The sequence below is a fragment of the Coregonus clupeaformis genome, chromosome 35 (assembly GCF_020615455.1).
Source record: "Coregonus clupeaformis isolate EN_2021a chromosome 35, ASM2061545v1, whole genome shotgun sequence".
Lineage (NCBI taxonomy): Eukaryota > Metazoa > Chordata > Actinopteri > Salmoniformes > Salmonidae > Coregonus > Coregonus clupeaformis.
In genome coordinates, this window is record NC_059226.1 from 12,667,296 (window position 1) to 12,689,807 (window position 22,512).

General features: G+C 46.8%; 1 protein-coding gene across 12 annotated transcripts in view; it reads right to left on the reverse strand.

Annotated features, from left to right (window-relative positions):
• Positions 1 to 22,512, reverse strand: part of LOC121550276 (C-Jun-amino-terminal kinase-interacting protein 3-like) — a 75,606-nt gene that overhangs the window by 38,835 nt on the left and 14,259 nt on the right. For 8 of the 12 annotated variants that reach the window (XM_045210817.1, XM_045210825.1, XM_045210818.1 and 5 more), the window contains 4 exons: positions 10,671 to 10,791; positions 5,110 to 5,180; positions 4,853 to 4,944; positions 4,171 to 4,194 (listed from right to left, as the gene is read on the reverse strand). In XM_045210817.1, coding sequence (XP_045066752.1) covers positions 4,171 to 4,194; positions 4,853 to 4,944; positions 5,110 to 5,180; positions 10,671 to 10,791 — 308 coding nt within the window. The remainder of the gene's footprint in view (positions 1 to 4,170; positions 4,195 to 4,852; positions 4,945 to 5,109; positions 5,181 to 10,670; positions 10,792 to 22,512) is intronic. The other 4 variants (XM_045210828.1, XM_041862465.2, XM_045210822.1 and 1 more) reach the window with 1 other exon arrangement.

Here is a 22,512-nt window from a genome sequence, read left to right on the forward strand (position 1 = left end):
GCATCAGCACGATGCCAGACAAAGTGGAGGCTGTGAGGGGGTGGCCAATTCCAAGGGGGAAAAAAGAGGTTAAGAGCTTCCTGGGTCTGGCATCCTACGATCGTAGGTTTGTGAAAGGGTTTGCGGGGATAGCAGCTCCTTTGAACCACCTTCTCAAGAAGGACACTGTTTTTCAGTGGAACGAAGAGCACCAGCGGGCGTTTGAGGCCCTCAACGCGTGCCCTGGTGGAGGCCCCCTGTCCTGTCCTCACCAGACCCGAACCGTCCGTTTATCCTGGACACCGACGCAAGCAATGAGGGCTTGGGGGCTGTGCTGGCTCAGCGTGGTTCTGACGGGGAGCACGTAGTAGCTTATTACAGCAGAACTTTTGATAAGGCTGAAAAACGCTACTGCGTGACAAAGAGGGAGCTTTTGGCTGTCGTGGCAGCAGTACGCCATTTCAAGTACTACCTGGGGGGCCTGCCGTTTGTGGTGCGGACGGATCACTCCGCCCTGCAGTGGCTTCTCTCCTTCAAGGAGCCAGAGGGTCAGATCGCCCGCTGGTTGGAGGAGCTGCAACCCTACGACTTCCAGGTGAAGCACAGGGCCGGCCTTCGCCACAGCAATGCAGACGCCCGTGTGCTGAGGACGGCTGTGGGTACTGCGCCAAACGGGTGGAGCGAGAGAGGGAACTGTGCATGGAGGAGGGAGTCACCGCCACGGTGAGTCAGCTGAGGGTGACAGAGTGCCGGGAGCTTGAGGCTGTGGACGTCGGGGAGTGGAGGCGTCGCCAGGAGGAGGACGCAGAGCTGCGTCCTGTGCTGGGGTGGGTGGAAGAGAGAAGACGACCGCCGTGGGGGGAAGTAGCCCCTCTATCACCAGTCACCAAAGGACTGTGGGCTAAATTCTCAGTCCTTAGAGTGGCTGAGGGAGTGCTCCAGAGGGGGTGGAAAAAGCCAGCTACTGGAGAAATTACGTGGCAGGTAGTGGTGCCCAAAAGGCTGCAAGGGAGCGTGTTACAGCAGCTTCACGGGGGAGTAGGTGCAGGGCATTTTGGGGTCTCCAAAACGTTAAAGCGCATGCATAAAGGCTTCTATTGGGCCAGGCACAGGAGGGATGTGGAGGACTTTTGCAGGCAGTGCGACGAGTGTGCTGCTAAGAAAGGACCTCCAGGTCAGTCACACGCCCTCCTACAACAATTCCCAGTAGGGGAGCCCATGGAGAGACTGGGGGTAGACATAGTTGGACCGTTTCCAACCACAGACAGCGGTAACAGGTGGATTCTAACTGCTATGGACTACTTCACCAAGTGGCCAGAGGCTTACGCTCTCCCAGACCAGGAGGCAGAAACAGTAGCTGATGCGTTGGTAGGGGGAATAATCAGTCGGTTTGGGGTGCCACAGTCTATACACAGCGACCAGGGGAGAAACTTTGAGTCACGGGTGTTCTCAGAGTTGTGTAGACGGTTAGGCGCGGAGAAGACGCGCACTACTCCGCTTCACCCCCAGAGTGATGGGCTGGTGGAAAGATTTAACAGAACATTAGCACAGCAGCTGGCCATCGTTACCTCAAAACACCAGAGAGATTGGGACACCCACTTACCGTTTATTCTTATGGCATGTAGGTCGGCTGTTCAAGAATCGACTGCGTGCTCCCCAGCGCTACTAATGTTAGGTCGTGAGTTGCGCACCCCAGCCGAACTGTTGTTTGGCCACCCTCCTGATAACGACGACGGGGTTTTGCCTGGCCCGAACTATGTTCGTCGTCTGCAGAACCGGTTAGAAGCGGCTCACACCTTCGCAAGAGAGCAACTCGAGAACGCAGGAATGCGCCAAAAGCGCCACTATGACTCACGCGCTAGGGGGAGGCACTTTGGAGCGGGAGAACGCGTGTGGCTTCACAACCCCACGCGCAAGAAGGGGCGGTGCCCAATGCTGGACAGTGCCTGGGTGGGGCCGTGCCTGGTGATAGAGAGAGTGGGGGAGGTGACTTACCGGGTGGAGGTTCCCCCACGGAGCAGGAAGGTGGTGGTCCACCGGGACCGATTGGCGCCCTACAGAGGGAGGAAAACGGTAGGGAATGGAAGTGAGGACTCTGATGTGAGCCCACGGGGACAGTCTAGCGAGGAGACTCTAGCGCAACCTGAGCCTGGAACAGGGGCTGCCTCTTCGGAGGGCGCTGGAAATGACATTGGGGCAGATGAGTGTTCTGGGGGTCCACCAGTGAGAGTCAAGGGCAGGCACAAGAGACTGATGCGACCTCCGGGTCGTTTTAAGGATTTTGTTTTGTAACCCTAGGGGCTAGGGTTTAGAAAGGGGGGGGCTATGTAACGACCCAGTATTGTGTTCTGTGTTCGTGGGTGTGTTATCGTTCTCATGGGTGCTAGCAGGGGTTAAATATGCCAGGACAGATGGAAAGGTTGGGGGGGTATGATGGGTAATCCCGCTGGGTTTTGGAATGCTTAAGTAGGGGTTACGGTCTCATCTCTCTCTCTTCTGTTTTGGGACCCTTGACTTGACATGTTATATTTGTGTATGTTCGAGGTTTAGCGGCGTGGGCTGTGGCCTGAACAATAGCCCATTCAGGAATAAACCTGTGTTCTGCCTGTACACCTGGTGCCTGTCTCTCTTTTACTTTATGACCCAGCTGGGTCATTACAATACAATACATAAGTACAAAAATAAAAAAGGTTTGTTAAAACATAACAAAATATAAATATAAATGAATTGAACACGGGGCACAGTGTCATTTTCTCCCGCTTGCCGAGCACTGCTGTCCCGCAGTAAGGAGTGGGAAGTAGCTAGCTAGTGTAGCCAATATCAGGCCTGGGTGACAGCGAAAGCACATTTATTGTAGTGAATTTCACAGAAAATGTACAACTACGCCATTAATGTCTACATACAAAATTAAAAATAAAGAACAATTACTCCGATAAAAACATAATGATTCTGAATACACTCCCATGTCTTGACTTCGGCAGACAAGTTTCAAATTATCGCTGAAGTTTCTAGCCACAAGCATAAACTAGCTAACTAGCTTGGAAGGGCTCATCAGGACGACTGCCTAAAACTAACCGAACCGAATTGCGTGACAGACAGACCATAAACAGTGGGTGATAGAGGAGAAGGTAAAGGACAAAGGCATGAACTCTGGGCCATTCCATATTGGGACATACTGGGGGCAGGGGAATTTCTAGTCCAAGGAGAGGCTGGTTGGTCAATGGAGCCAGGGCAGTGATCGTCAGTCCTAGTCCTGGGAACCACAGGGTCTGCAGTCCTGATTCCACTAATCAACAAGCCCCCCATCAGTTGAATTAGGTGTGTTAGTGCTGGGCTGGAGCAAAAGCCTGTATACCCAGCAGACCTAGGTTTTTAAATACCTGAAAAATAGTGCTGAGCGATTAACCGATTATTATTTTTTTTATTTTTTTTTATTTTTTTTGGGGGGGGGGTATAAAGGTCGTTTCAATTACTTGAATTCCATTTTGTTTTTTTGTTAGTCCAACGCGCCGTTTCTCTAGAGAGAAATCAAATCATTCACGAGAGAAATTAAGTCAATAACTATATGGTATGCTGGGCTGAAGGGAGTTGTAGTTTTCACTAAGCAAATATTCAACCTAGTTCAGCTCAGAAACGTGGTAATTAATTACAATGACTATAATCCATTGCGCCTGTTATTTTCAGGCTCTGATAAACTTTTACACACAGACCGTATACGCCACCGCATGAGAGAGAGGATAGTAGACAACACAATGACGAGAAAGTTTGACGAGATACATTTTATTATTTAATAGCAATTCTCTATTATAGAGGCAATAGAATATTTCCAATGTTTTGGCAATTGAATGTTCACTATTTTTGGCTTTTCCATTAAAAAGCTCTAATAATTTTAATGTCATTATTTCATAATGCATTTAATGTAAAAAAAAAAACTATAATAAGTAATCGAACCGAAAGCAACCGACCTAAAAAAATCACTAATCGCTCAGCACTAGTGAAATAAATACTGTATCTGAGCCTGGTTCAAACCCCTGAGTAAGTTTAATTACATTATTTTTCAAGTATTTCAACCCAGGTCATATACCCAGGACCAAAACTGACAAACAATGTAAGAGATTGGGATTGAGGGGACAGGGATGGGGGGGATGGGGGGGGGATGGGGGCAAAGAGGTTTTGCGGGTAGTGATTTACCTTTTCCTCCACACGTGGCGTTGACTGTGCAACAGCACGAGCACAGAGTGAGACGAGACAGACATATGGTGATTAGAGTGAGGCCAAACCATGGTACAACAGGTCACAACAAGTGGTGTAGGGGAGGGTAAACACACATAAATGTTGTTTACTGACATCTTTTATTTTGCACAAGCATTTACCCACCTTTTGCGGAAAAAAGGTTTTGAAAGTATAAGGAGCGTAACTTTACTCACCACAAACAGCGATCAGCTTTTACCCACCTCTTTTTTTTACCACTACATCACGTGTCACAACACAATCTAACACGGGCTAACACACAGCAGCACAACAGAAGGCATTACACACACAGCACAACACAAATACAGCACACTAAACACAGAACACTATACCCTAGCACACTTATTCCAAACAAAACAAAGCACAGAACATTAACTCAGCATAGTTGCTACTACTAAGCTATGCCAGGATACATTTTTATACTCTTCCCCCTGCACACACACGCCCACCCACACACACACACCCACCCACACTTTCCAAAAAGGTCACAACTATCTATATTATTTTATGTCTATGTTGTTGTATGAACTGTATTGTTTTGTCTGTATGCTGCTCAACGGATTTCCTCACTGGGGGATAACAACGTTTTCTGATGAAAATGTTGAAAAAGTCAGCCACTCACGTCCGTCCACTGCCTGGCCCTTCTAACTGGCTGTTGTTCCCTGCCTGTTGCATCTTGGACCTCTCAATATGCTCCACGTATGTTTGAATCATCTGACAGGAAGAGAGAGGATGAGTGAGGAAGATGGATGTAATTCCATTGACTTGGTTCTATTGTACCAGGCAAACAACATCAAGTACAAACCCTAGCAGCTAGTATGGAGTCAGATACTAAACTCTCTCATGCACGCACACGCACACACACACGGCTGTTCCTACCTCTGTGTGTCGCTGGTGCAAAGCGTTGTACTCCTTCTTCATGTCTGACTCACGCTCCTCCAGACGAGTGACTGAAACCCAGATAAACAGAATCAGAGTCAACCAGCCTCCCATTGCAACAGCACTGTGGGTTAGACACTTCGGGCTGGTTTCCCGGACACTGATTTTGGACAACAAACCTGTTCAAATGAGATTCTCCATTGAAAGTGCCTATTAGTCCAGGACTTGCTGGACATGGCTCCATATTGGACTGTGGATAGTGTGATGGTGCTCTCCATTTAAAGCTGGTCTGCTTTGAAACACTAAATGGTAGCAGGCCCGTTTCCTCCTTGATTGATGGTCTGCCTATCCATGTGAGAGACGCAGACTCGGTCTCGACCTTTAAGTCTTTACTGAAGACTCATCTCTTCACAACCACTGTGTGCTAGTAGGCGATGTGTAGTCCTCCACAATGTATGGTAGGTAGACAATAGTGCACAGTCACTGTGTGCTAGGCTATACACTTTGTGCTTGGCTGTCAATAGTGCACCGTCACATTGTGCTAGTTATGAGTAATGCAGACTCACAGTGTGTGTGGTAGTTCTGAGTAGTGAAGACTCACAGTGTGCTAATTCTGAGTTGTGCTAGTTCTAATTAGTGCACACTTGCAGTGTGCTAGTTTTGAGAAGTACACACTCACTCTGGTCGAAGTAGTTCTAGCTCTTAGTAGTACACAGTGTTTTAGTACTGCGGCACTACTCACTCTGGTCAGAGTAGTTCTAGTTATTAAAGACTGATGAGCAACTGAAAAACACATGCAGAATCGATGTGTTGTCTTAAGTGAACAAAGTCTGATCCATCGCACTGCTGGGCATATCTGTCTCACTGTATATGCCGTTAGATACAGTGCAATCACCTGCAGCTGTTTATCCCATGTAGTGGGCAAATGGCATTGTCGAAATCAAATTGTTACTTCTAGTTATTAAGTCTATACTCACTCTGGTCAGAGTAGTTGTAGATATTATAATAATAATATAATAATATAATATGCCATTTAGCAGACACTTTTATCCAAAGCGACTTACAGTCATGTGTGCATACATTTTTACGTATGGGTGGTCCCGGGGATCGAACCCACTAACCTGGCGTTACAAGCACAATGCTCTACCAATTGAGCTACAGAGGACCACTCTGCACTCTGGTCGGAGTAGTTCTAGTTATTAATAGTCTATACTCACTCTGGTCGGAGTAGTTCTAGTTATTAATAGTTCTATACTCAATCTGATCGAAGTAGTTCTGGTTATTATAATTTTATACTCACTCTAGTCGGAGTAGTTCTAGTTATTAAGTCTAAGGGTGTTTTCACAAATAGTCCTCTTTAAAAGAACCGATCTCAGTCCTCTTTAGTGAACTCTGGGGTAAAAAAAGCAAAAGAACTCAGTTCTCTTTGTATTCACACTGCCCTTGACTTCAAATGAGGACTCTTTTGCCAGTTCAATTCACCTATTTTGTGGTCCGAGTCTTCTTTGCATTCACATTGCTATGTTTAGAAAGGAACCAAGATCTTTTTCCAACATTCATTCAATGCACTCTGGGTTTTTACAAGGTGCAGGACAAGCCATTCCATCAGAACGCTTTATCATACAGCTATTTATATATACGTATTGTGATGTCACGAGAGGCTGTGTCCTGGAGGGACGTTACATCCCCCTGAGATGGCTGCAAACCCAGACAGCTATGGCTCCATCTGCTGGTATGGTCGGGAACTCCACCCCTCTATGGCCAATCTTCCCACGCAGCTGAGACAAATGAGGAGCTGATGAGCTGAAGGTTTGGGAAGGGAAGACACACAGTCTCCAACCTGGGCTCTCTGGAGGACAAGAGTGCTGCACGTCCACTTCCATGAGGAATATAAGGATTTGGAGATACTTACCTTTGGGAAATACTCACCTTTGGATATATGCACCTGTGGAAATACGGGAGAGACACTTGGAAGGACTTTTTGCTGGGTTGGCCACTAGCTGCAACGTGGACTACAGTAAGGCTGTGGAAAAGTTATCTGAGCGAGTGAGAATTATGATTTTGGATGTGGAAGAGACATCCCTGAACTGTTAACCCTTAAAAAGCCACAAGAGAACAGAATTTTGTTATATTTTCGTTAATTTCCCAAGACCTATAATAAAATCCTTGTGTTGTTTGAACCTTGTCTCCTTGCACTACTTGAGCAATCCCGCTGAAAGCTGTGTAGCCTCTCGTGACGTCACAGATGGTGGAGAATACGGGCACGCTCAAGCGTTAATAGTGCATGTCAGAGGAGGATACCGAAGGTTTGATCACCCAGTTTTCCAAGTTGGCCATAGGCTCCCCGCCGACTGAAATGGAGGACATATTGAAAGCCCTTGTTGCTGGCCAGCAAGCCCAGATGCAAGCAAACGTGGCTCTCTTGGAGGAGCAAAAGAAAGCCAACCTTCTGAAGGCAGAGGAATTGCAGTTGCAGAGACAGATGGTTGTCCAAAATACCCGCCCAATAAAGGCAAGTGACTTTATATCTAAGATGGGAGCTACCGATGACATTGAGGCATACCTGCATGCATTTGAGGCCACGGCCACTAGGGAAGCCTGGCCCAAGCAACAGTGGGTTGGTCTGTTAGCCCCCTTTCTAACCGGGGAATCGCTGAATGCTGTCCGGGACCTGGGCCCTGACCAGGTTACTGACTATGATGCCCTGAAGTCTGAGATCCTCAGCAGATATGGACTCACAAAGTTTGGTATGGCCCAGCGCTTTCACAGCTGGACCTTCCAACCAGACCAACCTCCTCGGGCGCAGATGCATGAACTTGTCCGAATCGCAAGGAAATGGCTGGATCCGCAGAGGAATACAGCAGCGGCGGTGGTGGAGGCCGTTGTGGTGGATCGTTACCTACGCGCCCTGCCTTATGAGGCAAAACGGTTCATCAGTCAACAGGCCTTGACCACGGCTGATCTGACCGTGGAAGCTGTGGAAAAGTACCAGGCCACAGCGGAGATGCTGAATGCTTCCGAAAAGACCCCAGGAGGGCGGCCCCACCACAAATGGGAAGAACCCGTCCAAAGGACCCCAAGGTCTCGAACCCAGCCACGTCAGGACTTATCCCGGCTCCAGGGGGAGCCAGAAACCAGGCGGGTCCAAGAAGAGTACACCAGGAGGGGGAAACTCGACAGTGTTACCGGTGTGGGGAGATGGGACATATCTCCTGGCAGTGTGGGAAACCAGCCGATGAACCTATGCCCACTGCGGAGTCCTCCAGCTCAGCACCCACACACCGTTTTGCCTCGCTCTTGGGAGTCGTAGATGGCGGCCCAGATCGACCCCCCCACCTGCCCGGTAACTGTGAATCACCATGATGTGGAGGCCTTACTGGATTCTGGTAGCCGGGCCACCCTGGTGCGTAAGGATTTGGTGGGCCCAACGTGTCTGACCCCGGGGAAGGTCCTCCCAGTTTCCTGTGTCCATGGGGACACCAGAGAATACCCCATTACTGAACTTACAATGACCAGCACACGGGGAACCATACACACGACGGCGGGGGTGGTTGATTCCCTCCCCGTCCCTGTCCTAATTGGACGAGACTGCCCAGCCTTTTACCCACTCTGGAGAGAGTCTCAGGAGAGGATAACCCGAGTACCTCGGAAACGGAGAGGCAAAACTCATCCTGGGAAGGCTCCGGTGCAATCCTCCGAATTACTCACTCCCGCCCGGGCTCTGATAGGGATGGCAGGTGCCCAGACCGACACAGAGACGGAGCTACAGAATCTGGACAAAGAACTGTCTGGTCTGAAGGGGACCGCTGAGAGGTATCGTTTGTTAAAGCAACAGTTAGACATGAAGACAGAAGAGTTAGATATCCTCCAGGCTAAACTCCAACAGAGCTCCTTCCTAAGCAACAGGAGGAGCTGGAGAGGCTGCGCAGGACCATCGAGGAGTGTGAGGAGACCCTGCGCAGTAGTAAGGAGGTCCAGAAGAAGGCAGAGGAGAAGTACAAGGTGTTGGAGAACAAGATGAAGAATGCGGAGGCAGAGAGAGAGAAGGAACTGAAAGCTGCTCAACAGAAGCTAAACTCTGCTAAAACCAAGGCTGATGCGTTCAGTAAGAAACTCAAGGAGCGACAACAGGAGGCTGAGTCCCTGGTCCTAGAGTTGGAGGAGTTGAAGAGAGAGCAGTCTGGCAAGCACCACGGCAATGCGGACGCCCTCTCCCGGCGTGATGCCTTCTTCGCTGCCTTTACCCCAGCGAGGACGTCGGTCCCGAGAGGGGGATGTGTGATGTCACGAGAGGCTGTGTCCTGGAGGGACGTTACATCCCCCTGAGATGGCTGCAAACCCAGACAGCTATGGCTCCATCTGCTGGTATGGTCGGGAACTCCACCCCTCTATGGCCAATCTTCCCACGCAGCTGAGACAAATGAGGAGCTGATGAGCTGAAGGTTTGGGAAGGGAAGACACACAGTCTCCAACCTGGGCTCTCTGGAGGACAAGAGTGCTGCACGTCCACTTCCATGAGGAATATAAGGATTTGGAGATACTTACCTTTGGGAAATACTCACCTTTGGATATATGCACCTGTGGAAATACGGGAGAGACACTTGGAAGGACTTTTTTGCTGGGTTGGCCACTAGCTGCAACGTGGACTACAGTAAGGCTGTGGAAAAGTTATCTGAGCGAGTGAGAATTATGATTTTGGATGTGGAAGAGACATCCCTGAACTGTTAACCCTTAAAAAGCCACAAGAGAACAGAATTTTGTTATATTTTCGTTAATTTCCCAAGACCTATAATAAAATCCTTGTGTTGTTTGAACCTTGTCTCCTTGCACTACTTGAGCAATCCCGCTGAAAGCTGTGTAGCCTCTCGTGACGTCACAGTATATTTTGGAAGCTAATAGATTGCATTTAGTTAAAAGATGAGACATAATAATTATAATCAGAAGATACTATTAACATGTAAATATGATTGGTAACAGAATAAATAACACATCAATAACTGCAGGTTAAATAATGATGTAATTGAAAATTGTACACCCAATGTCAGCTACTGCCCCTTTAAGAGCTATAATTGATTTTGTACCCTATGTTGTGATTCTCACCAAATATATTGTTGTCTTCTCACACTATTCAAACCCCACAAGTGAATAAACAGGTTATGAAGCTTTCTTTATAGATCACATATTGCAAACATATAATCTGAACTAAAAACACACATTTTTTTCTGCGGAACGGCAGATAATCATCTTCTCTCTTTTGTGGCACCAATGTGAGGGGTTATGGCAGGGGACACGGTGTTGCAGTATTCTAGAATGTGGTGCGGGAATAATGACAAGCGAACCTGGGTAGCTTTGTGTTCACATTGCCCTAAAAAAGGGAACTGGACCGAGGAATTCAAGTGAACCGAACAGACCACCTCTCGAGTTCGGTTCGCTTCAGGGTCCCTTTTGAGGGGTCTGAGTTCCTTTGGAGTGTTCACACTGGGCAAAAAATTAAGCGAACTGCACTGAGTTCACAAATATTGTCAGAAAGGGACCAAGTGTGAAAACACCTTAATACTCACTCTGGTCAGAGTAGTTCTTGGTCTTGAGCTCCAGTTGTTTCCCCTGCAGTTCCAGGCTCTCCACATGAGTCTGCAGGTCCTTCTTCTCCCCCTCCAACGCATCCTCAAACTCTATGAATTTCTGTGGGAGAGAACAACCACACACAGTCAGTCAAAACCATCCTCAAACGCAATGGGCCAGTTTCCCGGACACAGATTAATCCTAGTCCTGGACTAGAAAGCTTACTCAATGGAGAATCTCCATTGAAAGTGTTTTTTTGCCCAGGACTAAGTTTACTCTGTGTCCAAGAAACCGGCCATATACATTTTTATGGGAGAGAACATTCACACACAGTGAAATGTATCCTCAAACTCTATCAATTTCCGTGGGAGAAAACAACCAACAATTAATTCAGGAAGTGAATTGAAATTGCAAATCAAGAATGGAAAAATCTTCATCAAAGATAAAATAGATAGTCAATACAGTGCATTCGGAAAGTATTCAGACCACATTTTGTTACGTTACAGCCTTACTCTAAAATTGATTAAATTAATAAAATCCTCAATCTACACACAATACGCCATAATGTGGGTCAATACAAGATTCTCTGTTCTGATGAAACCAAGATTGAACACTTTGGCCTGAATGCCAAGTGTCACGTCTGGAGGAAACCTGGCACCATCCCTATGGTGAAGCATGGGGGTGGCAGCATCATGCTGTGGGGATGTTTTTCAGTGGCAGGGACTGGCAGACTAGTCAGGATCGAGGGAAAGATGATCGGAGCATAGTACAGAGAGATTGTTGATGAAAACCTGCTCCAGAGAGCTCAGGACCTCAGACTGGGGCAAAGGTTCACCTTCCAACAGGACAACGACCCTAAGCACACAGCCAAGACAAAGCAGGAGTGGCTTCAGGACAAGTCTCTGAATGTCCTTGAGTGGCCCAGCCAGAGCCCAGACTTCAACCCGATCGAACATCTCTGGAGAGACCTGAAAATAGCTGTGAAGCGACACTCCCCATCCAACCTGACAGAGCCTGAGAGGATCTGCAGAGAAGAATGGGAAACTCCTCAAATACAGGTGTGCCAAGCTTGTAGCGTCACACCCAAGAAGACTCGAGGCTGTAATCGCTGCCAAAGGTGCTTCAACAAAGTACTGAGTAAAGGGTCTGAATACCTATGTAAATGGGATATTTCCGGTTTATATTTGTAATAAATTTGCAAACATTTCTAAAAACCTGTTTTTGCTTTGTAATTATGGGGTATTATGTGTAGATTTATGACATTTTTTTATTTTTAAAAATCTATTTTAGAATAAGGCTCTAACGTACAGTTGAAGTCGGAAGTTCACAAACACTTAGGTTGGAGTCATTAAAACTCGTTTTTCAACCACTCCACAAATTTCTTGTTAACAAACTATAGTTTTGGCAAGTCGGTTAGGACATCTACTTTGTGCATGACACAAGTCATTTTTCCAACAATTGTTTACAGACACATTATTTCACTGTATCACAATTCCAGTGGGTCAGAAGTTTAAATACACTAAGTTGACTGTGCCTTTAAACAGCTTGGAGAATTACAGAAAATGATGTCATGGCTTTAGAAGCTTCTGATGGGCTAATTGACATAATTTGAGTCAATTGGAGGTGTACCTGTGGATGTATTTCAAGGCATACCATACCAAACTCAGTGCCTCTTTGCTTGACATCATGGGAAAATCAAAATAAATCAGCCAAGACCTCAGAAAAAAATTGTAGACCTCCACAAGTCTGGTTCATCCTTGGGAGCAATTTCCAAACGCCCGAAGGTACCACGTTCATCTGTACAAACAATAGTACGCAAGTATAAACACCATGGGACCACGCAGCCATCACACCGCTCAGGAAGGAGACGCGTTCTGTCTCCTAGAGATTAACGTACTTTGGTGCGAAAAGTGCAAATCAATCCCAGAACAGCCTCAAAGGACCTTGTGAAGATGCTGGAGAAAACAGGTACAAAAGTATCTATATCCACAGTAAAACAAGTCCTATATCGACATAACCTGAAAGGCCGCTCAGCAAGGAAGAAGCCACTGCTCCAAAACCGCCATAAAAATGCCAGACTACGGTTTGCAACTGCACATGGGGACAAAGATTGTACTTTTTGGAGAAATGTCCTCTGGTCTGATGAAACAAAAATAGAACTGTTTGGCCATAATGACCATCGTTACGTTTGGAGGAAAAAGGGGGTTGCTTGCAAGCCGAAGAACACCATCCCAACCGTGAAGCACGGGGGTGGCAGCATCATGCTGTGGGGGTGCTTTGCTGCAGGAGGGACTGGTGCACTTCACAAAATAGTTGGCATCATGAGGAAGGAAAATTATGTGGCTATATTGAAGCAACATCTCAAGACATCAGTCAGGAAGTTAAAGCTTGGTCGCAAATGGGTCTTCCAAATAGACAATGATCCCAAGCATACTTCCAAAGTTGTGGCAAAATGGCTTAAGGACAACAAAGTCAAGGTATTGGAGTGGCCATCACAAAGCCCTGACCTCAATCCTATAGAACATTTGTGGGCAGAACTGAAAAAGCGTGTGCGAGCAAGGAGGCCTACAAACCTGACGCAGTTACACCAGCTCTATCAGGAGGAATAGGCCAAAACTCACCCAACTTATTGTGGGAAGCTTGTGGAAGGCTACCGAAACGTTTGACCCAAGTTAAACAATTTAAAGGCAATGCTACCAAATACTAATTGAGTGTATGTAAACTTCCGACCCACTGGGAATGTGATGAAAGAAATAAACGCTGAAATAAATCACTCTCTACTATTACTCTGAAATTTGACATTCTTAAAATAAAGTGGTGATCCTAACTGACCTAAGACAGGTATTTTAAATGTATTTGGCTAAGATGTGTGTGTAAACTTCTGACTTCAACTGTAACAAAATGTGGAAAAAGTCAAGGGGTCTGAATACTTTCCGAATGCACTGTACATAGGAAAAAGTTAATAATGTTCAACCCTATCGTATGCAGCATTACAATTGATCAATTACATGAATGCATGGTGTGTGGTAAAATACTCACATTGTAAAATATATCATATTGATACACTCTTAGAAAAAGGGATTCCAAAAGGGTTCTTCGGCTGTCCTCATGTGAGAACCATTTGAAGAACCATTTTGGGTTCCAGATAGAACCCTATATGAAAAAGGTTCTACATGAAACCCTAAAGGGTTCTTCAAAGGGTTCTCCCATGGGGACAGCAGAAGAACCCTTTAGATTCTAATGTAGTATAAATTATTCTAAAATAATTTAAGAGTGTATAATATAGCATAATGCACAGTATGAAATGTCTCTCATAAAATAACAATGCCAGCAACAAGGACGTTTCAACATCTTCAAATCAAATTGTGTTTGTCACATACAGATGTTTAGCAGATGTTATTGCGGGTGTAGCGAAATGCTTGTGTTTCTAGCTCCGACAGTGCAGTAATTTCTAACAATTCACAACAATACACACTATACACACCATCTAAAAGTAAAAGAATGTAATTAAGGAATATATAAATATTATAAATATTAGGACGAACAATGTCGGAGTGGCAGACTAAAATACAGTAGAATAGAATACAGTATATACATATGAGATGAGTAAAGCAGTTTGATGGCCTTGAGATTGAAGCAGTTTTTCAGTCTCTCGGTCCCAGCTTTGATGCACCTATACTGACCTCGCCTTCTGGATGATAGCGGGGTGAACAGGCAGTGGCTCGGATGGTTGTTGTCCTTGATGATCTTTTGGCCTTCCTGTGACATCGGGTGCTGTAGGTGTCCTGGAGGGCATGTAGTGTAGCCCCCGGTGATGCGATGGGCAGACCGCACCACCCTCTGGAGAGCCCTGTGGTTGCGGGTGGTGCAGTTGCCGTACCAGGCGGTGATACAGCCCGACAAGATGCTCTCAATTGTGCATCTGTAAAAATGTGTGAGGGTTTTAGGCGCCAAGACAAATTTCTTCAGCCTCCTGAGGTTGAAGAGGCGCTGTTGCGCCTTCTTCAACACACTGTCTGCGTGGGTGGACCATTTCAGATCGTCAGTGATGTGTACGCTGAGGAACTTAAAGCTTTCCACCTGCTCCACAGCAGTCCCGTCGATGTGGATATGGGCGTGCTCCTTCTGCTGTTTCCTGAAGTCTACGATCAGCTCCTTTGTTTTGTCGACATTGAGGGAGAGGTTATTTTCCTGGCACCACACTCCCAGGGCCTTCACCTCCTCTCTGTAGGCTGTCTCGTCATTGTTGGTAATCAGGCCTACTACTGTTGTGTCGTCTGCAAACTTGATTGAGTTGGAGGTGTGCATGGCCACGCAGTCGTGTGAACAGGGAGTACAGCAGGGGGATGAGCACGCACCCTTGTGGGGCCCCAGTGTTGAGGATCAGCGAAGTGGAGGTGTTGTTTCCTACCTTCACCACCTGGGGGCAGCCCGTCAGGAAGTCCAGGACCCAGTTGCACAGGGCGGGGTTCAGACCCATGGCCATGAGCTTAATGATGAGCTTGGAGGGTACTATGGTGTTGAATGCTGAGCTAGTCAATGAACAGCATTCTTACATAGGTATTCCTCTTGTCCAGATGGGATAGGGCAGTGTGCAGTGCGATGGCATCGTCTGTGGATCTATTGGGGCGGTAAGCAAATTGAAGTGGGTCTAGGGTGACAGGTAAGGTAGAGGTGATATGATCCTTAACTAGCCTCTCAAAGCACTTCATGATGACAGAAGTGAGTGCTACGGGGCGATAGTCATTTAGTTCAGTTACAGTGCCTTGCAAAAGTATTCACCCCCTTGGCGTTTTTCCTATTTTGTTGCATTACAACCTGCAATTTAAATGGATTTTTATTTGGATTTCATGTAATGGACATACACAAAATAGTCCAAATTGGTGAAGTGAAATGAAAAAAATAACTTGTTTCAAAACATTCTAAAAAATAAATAACGGAAAAGTGGTGCTTGCATATGTATTCACCCCCTTTGCTATGAAGCCCCTAAATAAGATCTGGTGCAACCAATTACCTTCAGAAGTCACATAATTAGTTAAATAAAGTCACTTCATTGGCACCCCAATGGTGGAACAAGCTCCCCCATGACGCCAGGACAACGGAGTCACTGACCACCTTCCGGAGACACTTGAAACCCTACCTCTTTAAGGAATACCTGGAATAGTATAAAGTAATCCTTCTTCCCCCACCCCCCATAAAAATATAAAAAAGGTGGTTGTCCCACTGGCTATCAAAAGATGAGTGCACCAATTTGTAAGTCGTTCTGGATAAGAGCGTCTGCTAAATGATGTAAATGTACAGTGGGGAAAAAAAGTATTTAGTCAGCCACCAATTGTGCAAGTTCTCCTACTTAAAAAGATGAGAGAGGCCTGTAATTTTCATCATATGTACACGTCAACTATGACAGACAAATTGAGAATTTTTTTCTCCAGAAAATCACATTTCATAGAGTGAGAGACTGGCAAGGTATTTGAGAGCTCACGGGCGACACAGACATTCATTTGTTTAGTTTTTTTAACAGGAAAAACTATGGCAAAGGAATGGTACACACAAAAAATGTTGAGTGTCTGCCCCAGATAGGTTCCTTAGAGACAATGAAAATAATTCACAAGATGTCCTTGATCTGATTGAGGAGTAAGTATATTTAAGTTATAATATTGTTAGGAAATATTTAGGCCTACTGTGTTGATAAGGCTAATTTGGTTTATTTGAAAATACAGTGGGGAAAAAAGTATTTAGTCAGCCACCAATTGTGCAAGTTCTCCCACTTAAAAATAGAGAGAGGCCTGTAATTTTCATCATAGGTACACGTCAACTATGACAGACAAAATAAGAAAAAGAAATCCAGAAAATCACATTGTAGGATTTTTAATGAATTTATTTGCAAATTATGGTGGAAAATAAGTATTTGGTCAAAAACAAAAGTTTCTCAATACTTTGTTATATACCCTTTGTTGGCAATGACACAGGTCAAACGTTTTCTGTAAGTCTTAACAAGGTTTTTACACACTGTTGCTGGTATTTTGGCCCATTCCTCCATGCGGATCTCCTCTAGAGCAGTGATGTTTTGGGGCTGTCGCTGGGCAACACAGACTTTCAACTCCCTCCAAAGATTTTCTATGGGGTTGAGATCTGGAGACTGGCTAGGCCACTCCAGGACCTTGAAATGCTTCTTACGAAGCCACTCCTTCGTTGCCCGGGCGGTGTGTTTGGGATCATTGTCATGCTGAAAGACCCAGCCACGTTTCATCTTCAATGCCCTTGCTGATGGAAGGAGGTTCTCAAAATCTCACGATACATGGCCCCATTCATTCTTTCCTTTACACGGATCAGTCGTCCTGGTCCCTTTGCAGAAAAACAGCCCCAAAGCATGATGTTTCCACCCCCATGCTTCACAGTAGGTATGGTGTTCTTTGGATGCAACTTTTCATTCTTTGTCCTCCAAACACGACGAGTTGAGTTTTTACCAAAAGGTTATATTTTGGTTTCATCTGACCATATGACATTCTCCCAATCCTCTTCTGGATCATCCAAATGCACTCTAGCAAACTTCAGACGGGCCTGGACATGTACTGGCTTAAGCAGGGGGACACGTCTTGCACTGCAGGATTTGAGTCCCTGGCGGCGTAGTGTGTTACTGATGGTAGGCTTTGTTACTTTGGTCCCAGCTCTCTGCAGGTCATTCACTAGGTCCCCCCGTGTGGTTCTGGGATTTTTGCTCACTGTTCTTGTGATCATTTTGACCCCACGGGGTGAGATCTTGCCTGGAGCCCCAGATCGAGGGAGATTATCAGTGGTCTTGTATGTCTTCCATTTCCTAATAATTGCTCCCACAGTTGATTTCTTCAAACCAAGCTGCTTACCTATTGCAGATTCAGTCTTCCCAGCCTGGTGCAGGTCTACAATTTTGTTTCTGGTGTCCTTTGACAGCTCTTTGGTCTTGGCATAGTGGAGTTTGGAGTGTGACTGTTTGAGGTTGTGGACAGGTGTATTTTATACTGATAACAAGTTCAAACAGGTGCCATTAATACAGGTAACGAGTGGAGGACAGAGGAGCCTCTTAAAGAAGAAGTTGCAGGTCTGTGAGAGCCAGAAATCTTGCTTGTTTGTAGGTGACCAAATACTTATTTTCCACCATAATTTGCAAATAAATACATAAAAAATCCTACAATGTGATTTTCTGGAGAAAAAAAATCTCAATTAGTCTGTCATAGTTGACGTGTACCTATGATGAAAATTACAGGCCTCTCTCATCTTTTTAAGTGGGAGAACTTGAACAATTGGTGGCTGACTAAATACTTTTTTTCCCCACTGTAAGTCCACCTGTGTGCAATCTAAGTGTCACATGATCTGTCACATGATCTCAGTATATATACACCTGTTCTGAAAGGCCCCATAGTCTGCAAAACCACTAAGCAAGGGGCACCACCAAGCAAGCGGCACCATGAAGACCAAGGAGCTCTCCAAACAGGCCAGGGACAAAGTTGTGGAGAAGTACAGATCAGGATTGGGTTATAAAAAAATATCAGAAACTTTGAACATCCCACGGAGCACCATTAAATCCATTATTAAAAAATTGAAAGAATATGGCACCTCAACAAACCTGCCAAGAGAGGGCCGCTCACCAAAACTCACGGACCAGGCAAGGAGGGCATTAATCAGAGAGGCAACAAAGAGACCAAAGCTGCAAAGCTCCACAGCGGAGATTGGAGTATCTGTCCATAGGACCACTTTAAGCCGAACACTCCACAGAGCTGGGCTTTACGGAAGAGTGGCCAGAAAAAAGCCATTGCTTAAAGAAAACAATAAGCAAACACGTTTGGTGTTCGCCAAAAGGCATGTGGGAGACTCCCCAAACATATGGAAGAAGGTACTCTGGGCAGATGAGACTAAAATTGAGCTTTTTGGCCATCAAGGAAAACGCTATGTCTGGCGCAAACCCAACACCTCTCATCACCCCGAGAACACCATCCCCACAGTGAAGCATGGTGGTGGCAGCATCATGCTGTGGGGATGTTTTTCATCGGCAGGGACTGTGAAACTGGTCAGAATTGAAGGAATGATGGATGGTGCTAAATACAGGGAAATTATTGAGGGAAACCTGTTTCAGTCTTCCAGAGATATGAGACTGGGATGGTACTGCTAAAGCAACACTCGAGTGGTTTAAGGGGAAACATTTAAATGTCTTGGAATGGACTAGTCAAAGCCCAGACCTCAATCTAATTGAGTATCTGTGGTATGACATAAAGATTGCTGTACACCAGCAGAACCCATCTAACTTGAAGGAGCTGGAGCAGTTTTGCCTTGAAGAATGGGCAAAAATCCCAGTGCCAAGCTTATAGAGACATACCCCAAGAGACTTGCAGCTGTAATTGCTGCAAAAGGTGGCTCTACAAAGTATTGACTTTGGGGGGATGAATAGTTATGCACGCTCAAGTTCTGTTTTTTTGTCTTATTTCTTGTTTGTTTCACAAAAAAATTAATTTTGCATCTTCAAAGTGGTAGGCATGTTGTGTAAATCAAATGATACAAACCCCCCCAAAATCCATTTTAATTCCAGGTTGTAAGGCAACAAAATAGGAAAAATGCCAAGGGGGGTGAAGACTTTCGCAAGCCACTGTACCTTTGCTTTCTTGGGTATAGGAACAATGGTGGACATCTTGAAGCAAGCTGTCACGATCGTCAAAAGGAGCGGACCAAGGCACAGCGTGATATGAGTACATACTTTTATTTTAATTCACCACACGAACAAAAACAACAAAACGATACGTGAAGTCCTCGGTAACATACACAAACCTACATGGAACAAGATCCCACAAAAGACAATTGCACAATAGGCTGCCTAAGTATGGTTCCCAATCAGAGACAACAAGCAACAGCTGATTCACGTTGCCTCTGATTGAGAACCACCCCGGCCAACATAGAAACACATAAACTAGATCGTGAACATAGAACACAACACATAGACACTACACACCCTGGCTCAACATAAAAGAGTCCCTAGAGCCAGGGCGTGACAGTACCCCCCCCAAAGGCGCGGAACTGCGACCACATAAACCCAACAGGGGAGGGGCCGGGTGGGCATTCCTCCTCGGAGGCGGATCCGGCTCCGGGCGTGACCACCACCCTCTATCAACCCCCCCGTAGCGCCCCTGGTCTGATCTGGCCCTGCTGGCTGGAGCTGGACTGGACATCGGTGGAGCGGATTGCTTAGGCTCCGGTGTGGAGCAGCTGACCGGTACCTGACCAGGCACCGGTGAAACGGGCACGGGCTGTGCCGGGCTGACGATGCGCACCACAGGCTTGGTGCGGGGAGCAGGAACAGGCCGGGCCGGGCTGGCGACGCGCACCATTGGCTTGGTGCGAGGGGCAGGAACAGGCCGGGCCGGGCTGGCGACGCGCACCATTGGCTTGGTGCGAGGGGCAGGAACAGGCCGGGCCGGGCTGGCGACGCGCACCATTGGCTTGGTGCGAGGGGCAGGAACAGGCCGGGCCGGGCTGGCGGCAGCGCACTCATTGGCTTGGTGCGAGGGGCAGGAACAGGCCGGGCCGGGCCGGGCTGACGACGCGCACCATTGGCTTGGTGCGAGGGAAAGGAACAGGCCGGGCCAGGCTGGCGACGTGCATCACAGGCTTAGTGCGAGGGACAGGAACAGGCCGGACCGCACTGGGAACACACACCACTGGCCTTATACGGGGATCAGGAACGGGCCAGACCGGACTGGTAACACACTTCAGTACCTCTCGCCGTGCCTCTACACTTTCCTTCCCTCTAATGACCAATGGCCCCCGTAACCTGGTGGCCTTCTCTCCATGTCCACAAACTCGCCCTTTATCTGCCTCCAGCAGCCCCGTCGTCCATGCCATGTGCCCCCCCCAAAAAAATTTCTTGGGGGTGCCTCTCGCCTGTCCGACGACGACCCGGTTGGCGCCGCTTCTCCTCTCCTGCCTGGGTCTCCCCTTTCATCGCCCTCCGGTAACGGACGGCCTCCTCCTCCGTAATCTGCCCCCAACCGAGGAGGACATCCACTAACGTTACCTCCTGCGTGTGCTCCTGGACACGCTGCTTGGTCCAGTATTGGTGGGATCTTCTGTCACGATCGTCAAAAGGAGCGGACCAAGGCGCAGCGTGATATGAGTACATACTTTTATTTTAATTCACCACACGAACAAAAACAACAAAACGATACGTGAAGTCCTCGGTAACATACACAAACCTACACGGAACAAGATCCCACAAAAGACAATTGCACAATAGGCTGCCTAAGTATGGTTCCCAATCAGAGACAACAAGCAACAGCTGATTCACGTTGCCTCTGATTGAGAACCACCCCGGCCAACATAGAAACACATAAACTAGATCGTGAACATAGAACACAACACATAGACACTACACACCCTGGCTCAACATAAAAGAGTCCCTAGAGCCAGGGCGTGACACAAGCATCTTGACAGCAGACTGTCATAGGGAGAGATTGAATACTGAAGAACGTTCTGGCCTTAATGGCCATGTACTCTTATAATTTCCACCCGGCACAGCCAGAAGAGGACTGGCCACCCCTCAGAGCCTAGTTCCTCTCTAGGTTTTTCCTAGCCACCATGCTTCTACTTCTGCATTGCTTGCTCTTTGGAGTTTTAGGCTGGGTACATCTGCTGATGTAAAAAGGGCTTTATAAATAAATGTGAATAAATGTGATTTAGAAACCTGAAAAGGAAATGAGCATTATTTTTGTGACACGTTCATGTATCTCCTCCATTTCAAAGTGTTTTGTCCCATGTTGTGCCAACTGAACCAGACCCTGCTCTCCTCTCTCTTTGTACAGAAAGCAGAAAACGAACACAGCTGCCTGGCCTGCCTGCCTTCCAAGGGCTCTCTCTGCAGTCTGCAGGGTTTATAAAGCCTTGCACAATGGGCCGGCCGGGCTGCAGTCTTAGTACTGTAATCCCCCGACTGCAGCTAGGCCCTGCTTGTTGCTAGAGATATGCTCTACCATCGCCTGGCTGACCTCAAATAACAGGAACCGGGAACATCGGGAGGCAAACCTGCTAAAGTTAGGGACATGGGCCCCATTTGGGACACAACTCCAGTCTCAACAGTTGACCAAAGCAAGGCAACATCATGAGAAAACAATAGCATCGTGCTGCAGTCTGGCTTCACACACACACACCCCGCCTTGCCACAATATACTATTACACCCCAGGAAACTGTCCTGCAGACCCTCCTGCCCTTCAAATGCCCTCCCCAGGACACTGTTTGCCCCTGTGCACCCCTCCTCCCCAGCCAGACCCAGCAGCATCCACAGTAGGGGTGGTCTGGTGAGCAGATAGATAGCCTAGCGCTAGATGAAGCCAAAACAATAACAGGCCCTCTTTTTAATCAAAGGAAATGAATTGAAGCGCCACGCGGTGGGATGTTGCATTTCTATTCTGATAGTACATACTGTATTTCAATCAATAAATCAAATTGTGTATATGTTCTTTCAAAACAACATTTGTCACAAAGTGCTTTATAGCATATAGGGATCAACATGTTGAGATCTCAAACTATCAGGAATCCAACAATCATTCATGGTCCTTTGAACATCTTTATCTACATTTCAGCCTTAGAGTGAGTGGGGTTGTCAATTCAAATCAATTACACTCCTTCGTGGATACAATGGAGACTCAGAGAGGAATCATAGAAGATGTTGTTGCCTTTATTTACCAGTGGGTCTATCTAAATCTGGGTCCAAAATGGTACCCTATCCTCTATATAGTGCACACCATTGACTACCTATGGGCCCTGGTCAAAACTAGTGCACTATGAAGGGAATAGGGCACCATTTGGGTCTGTCGAAAAGC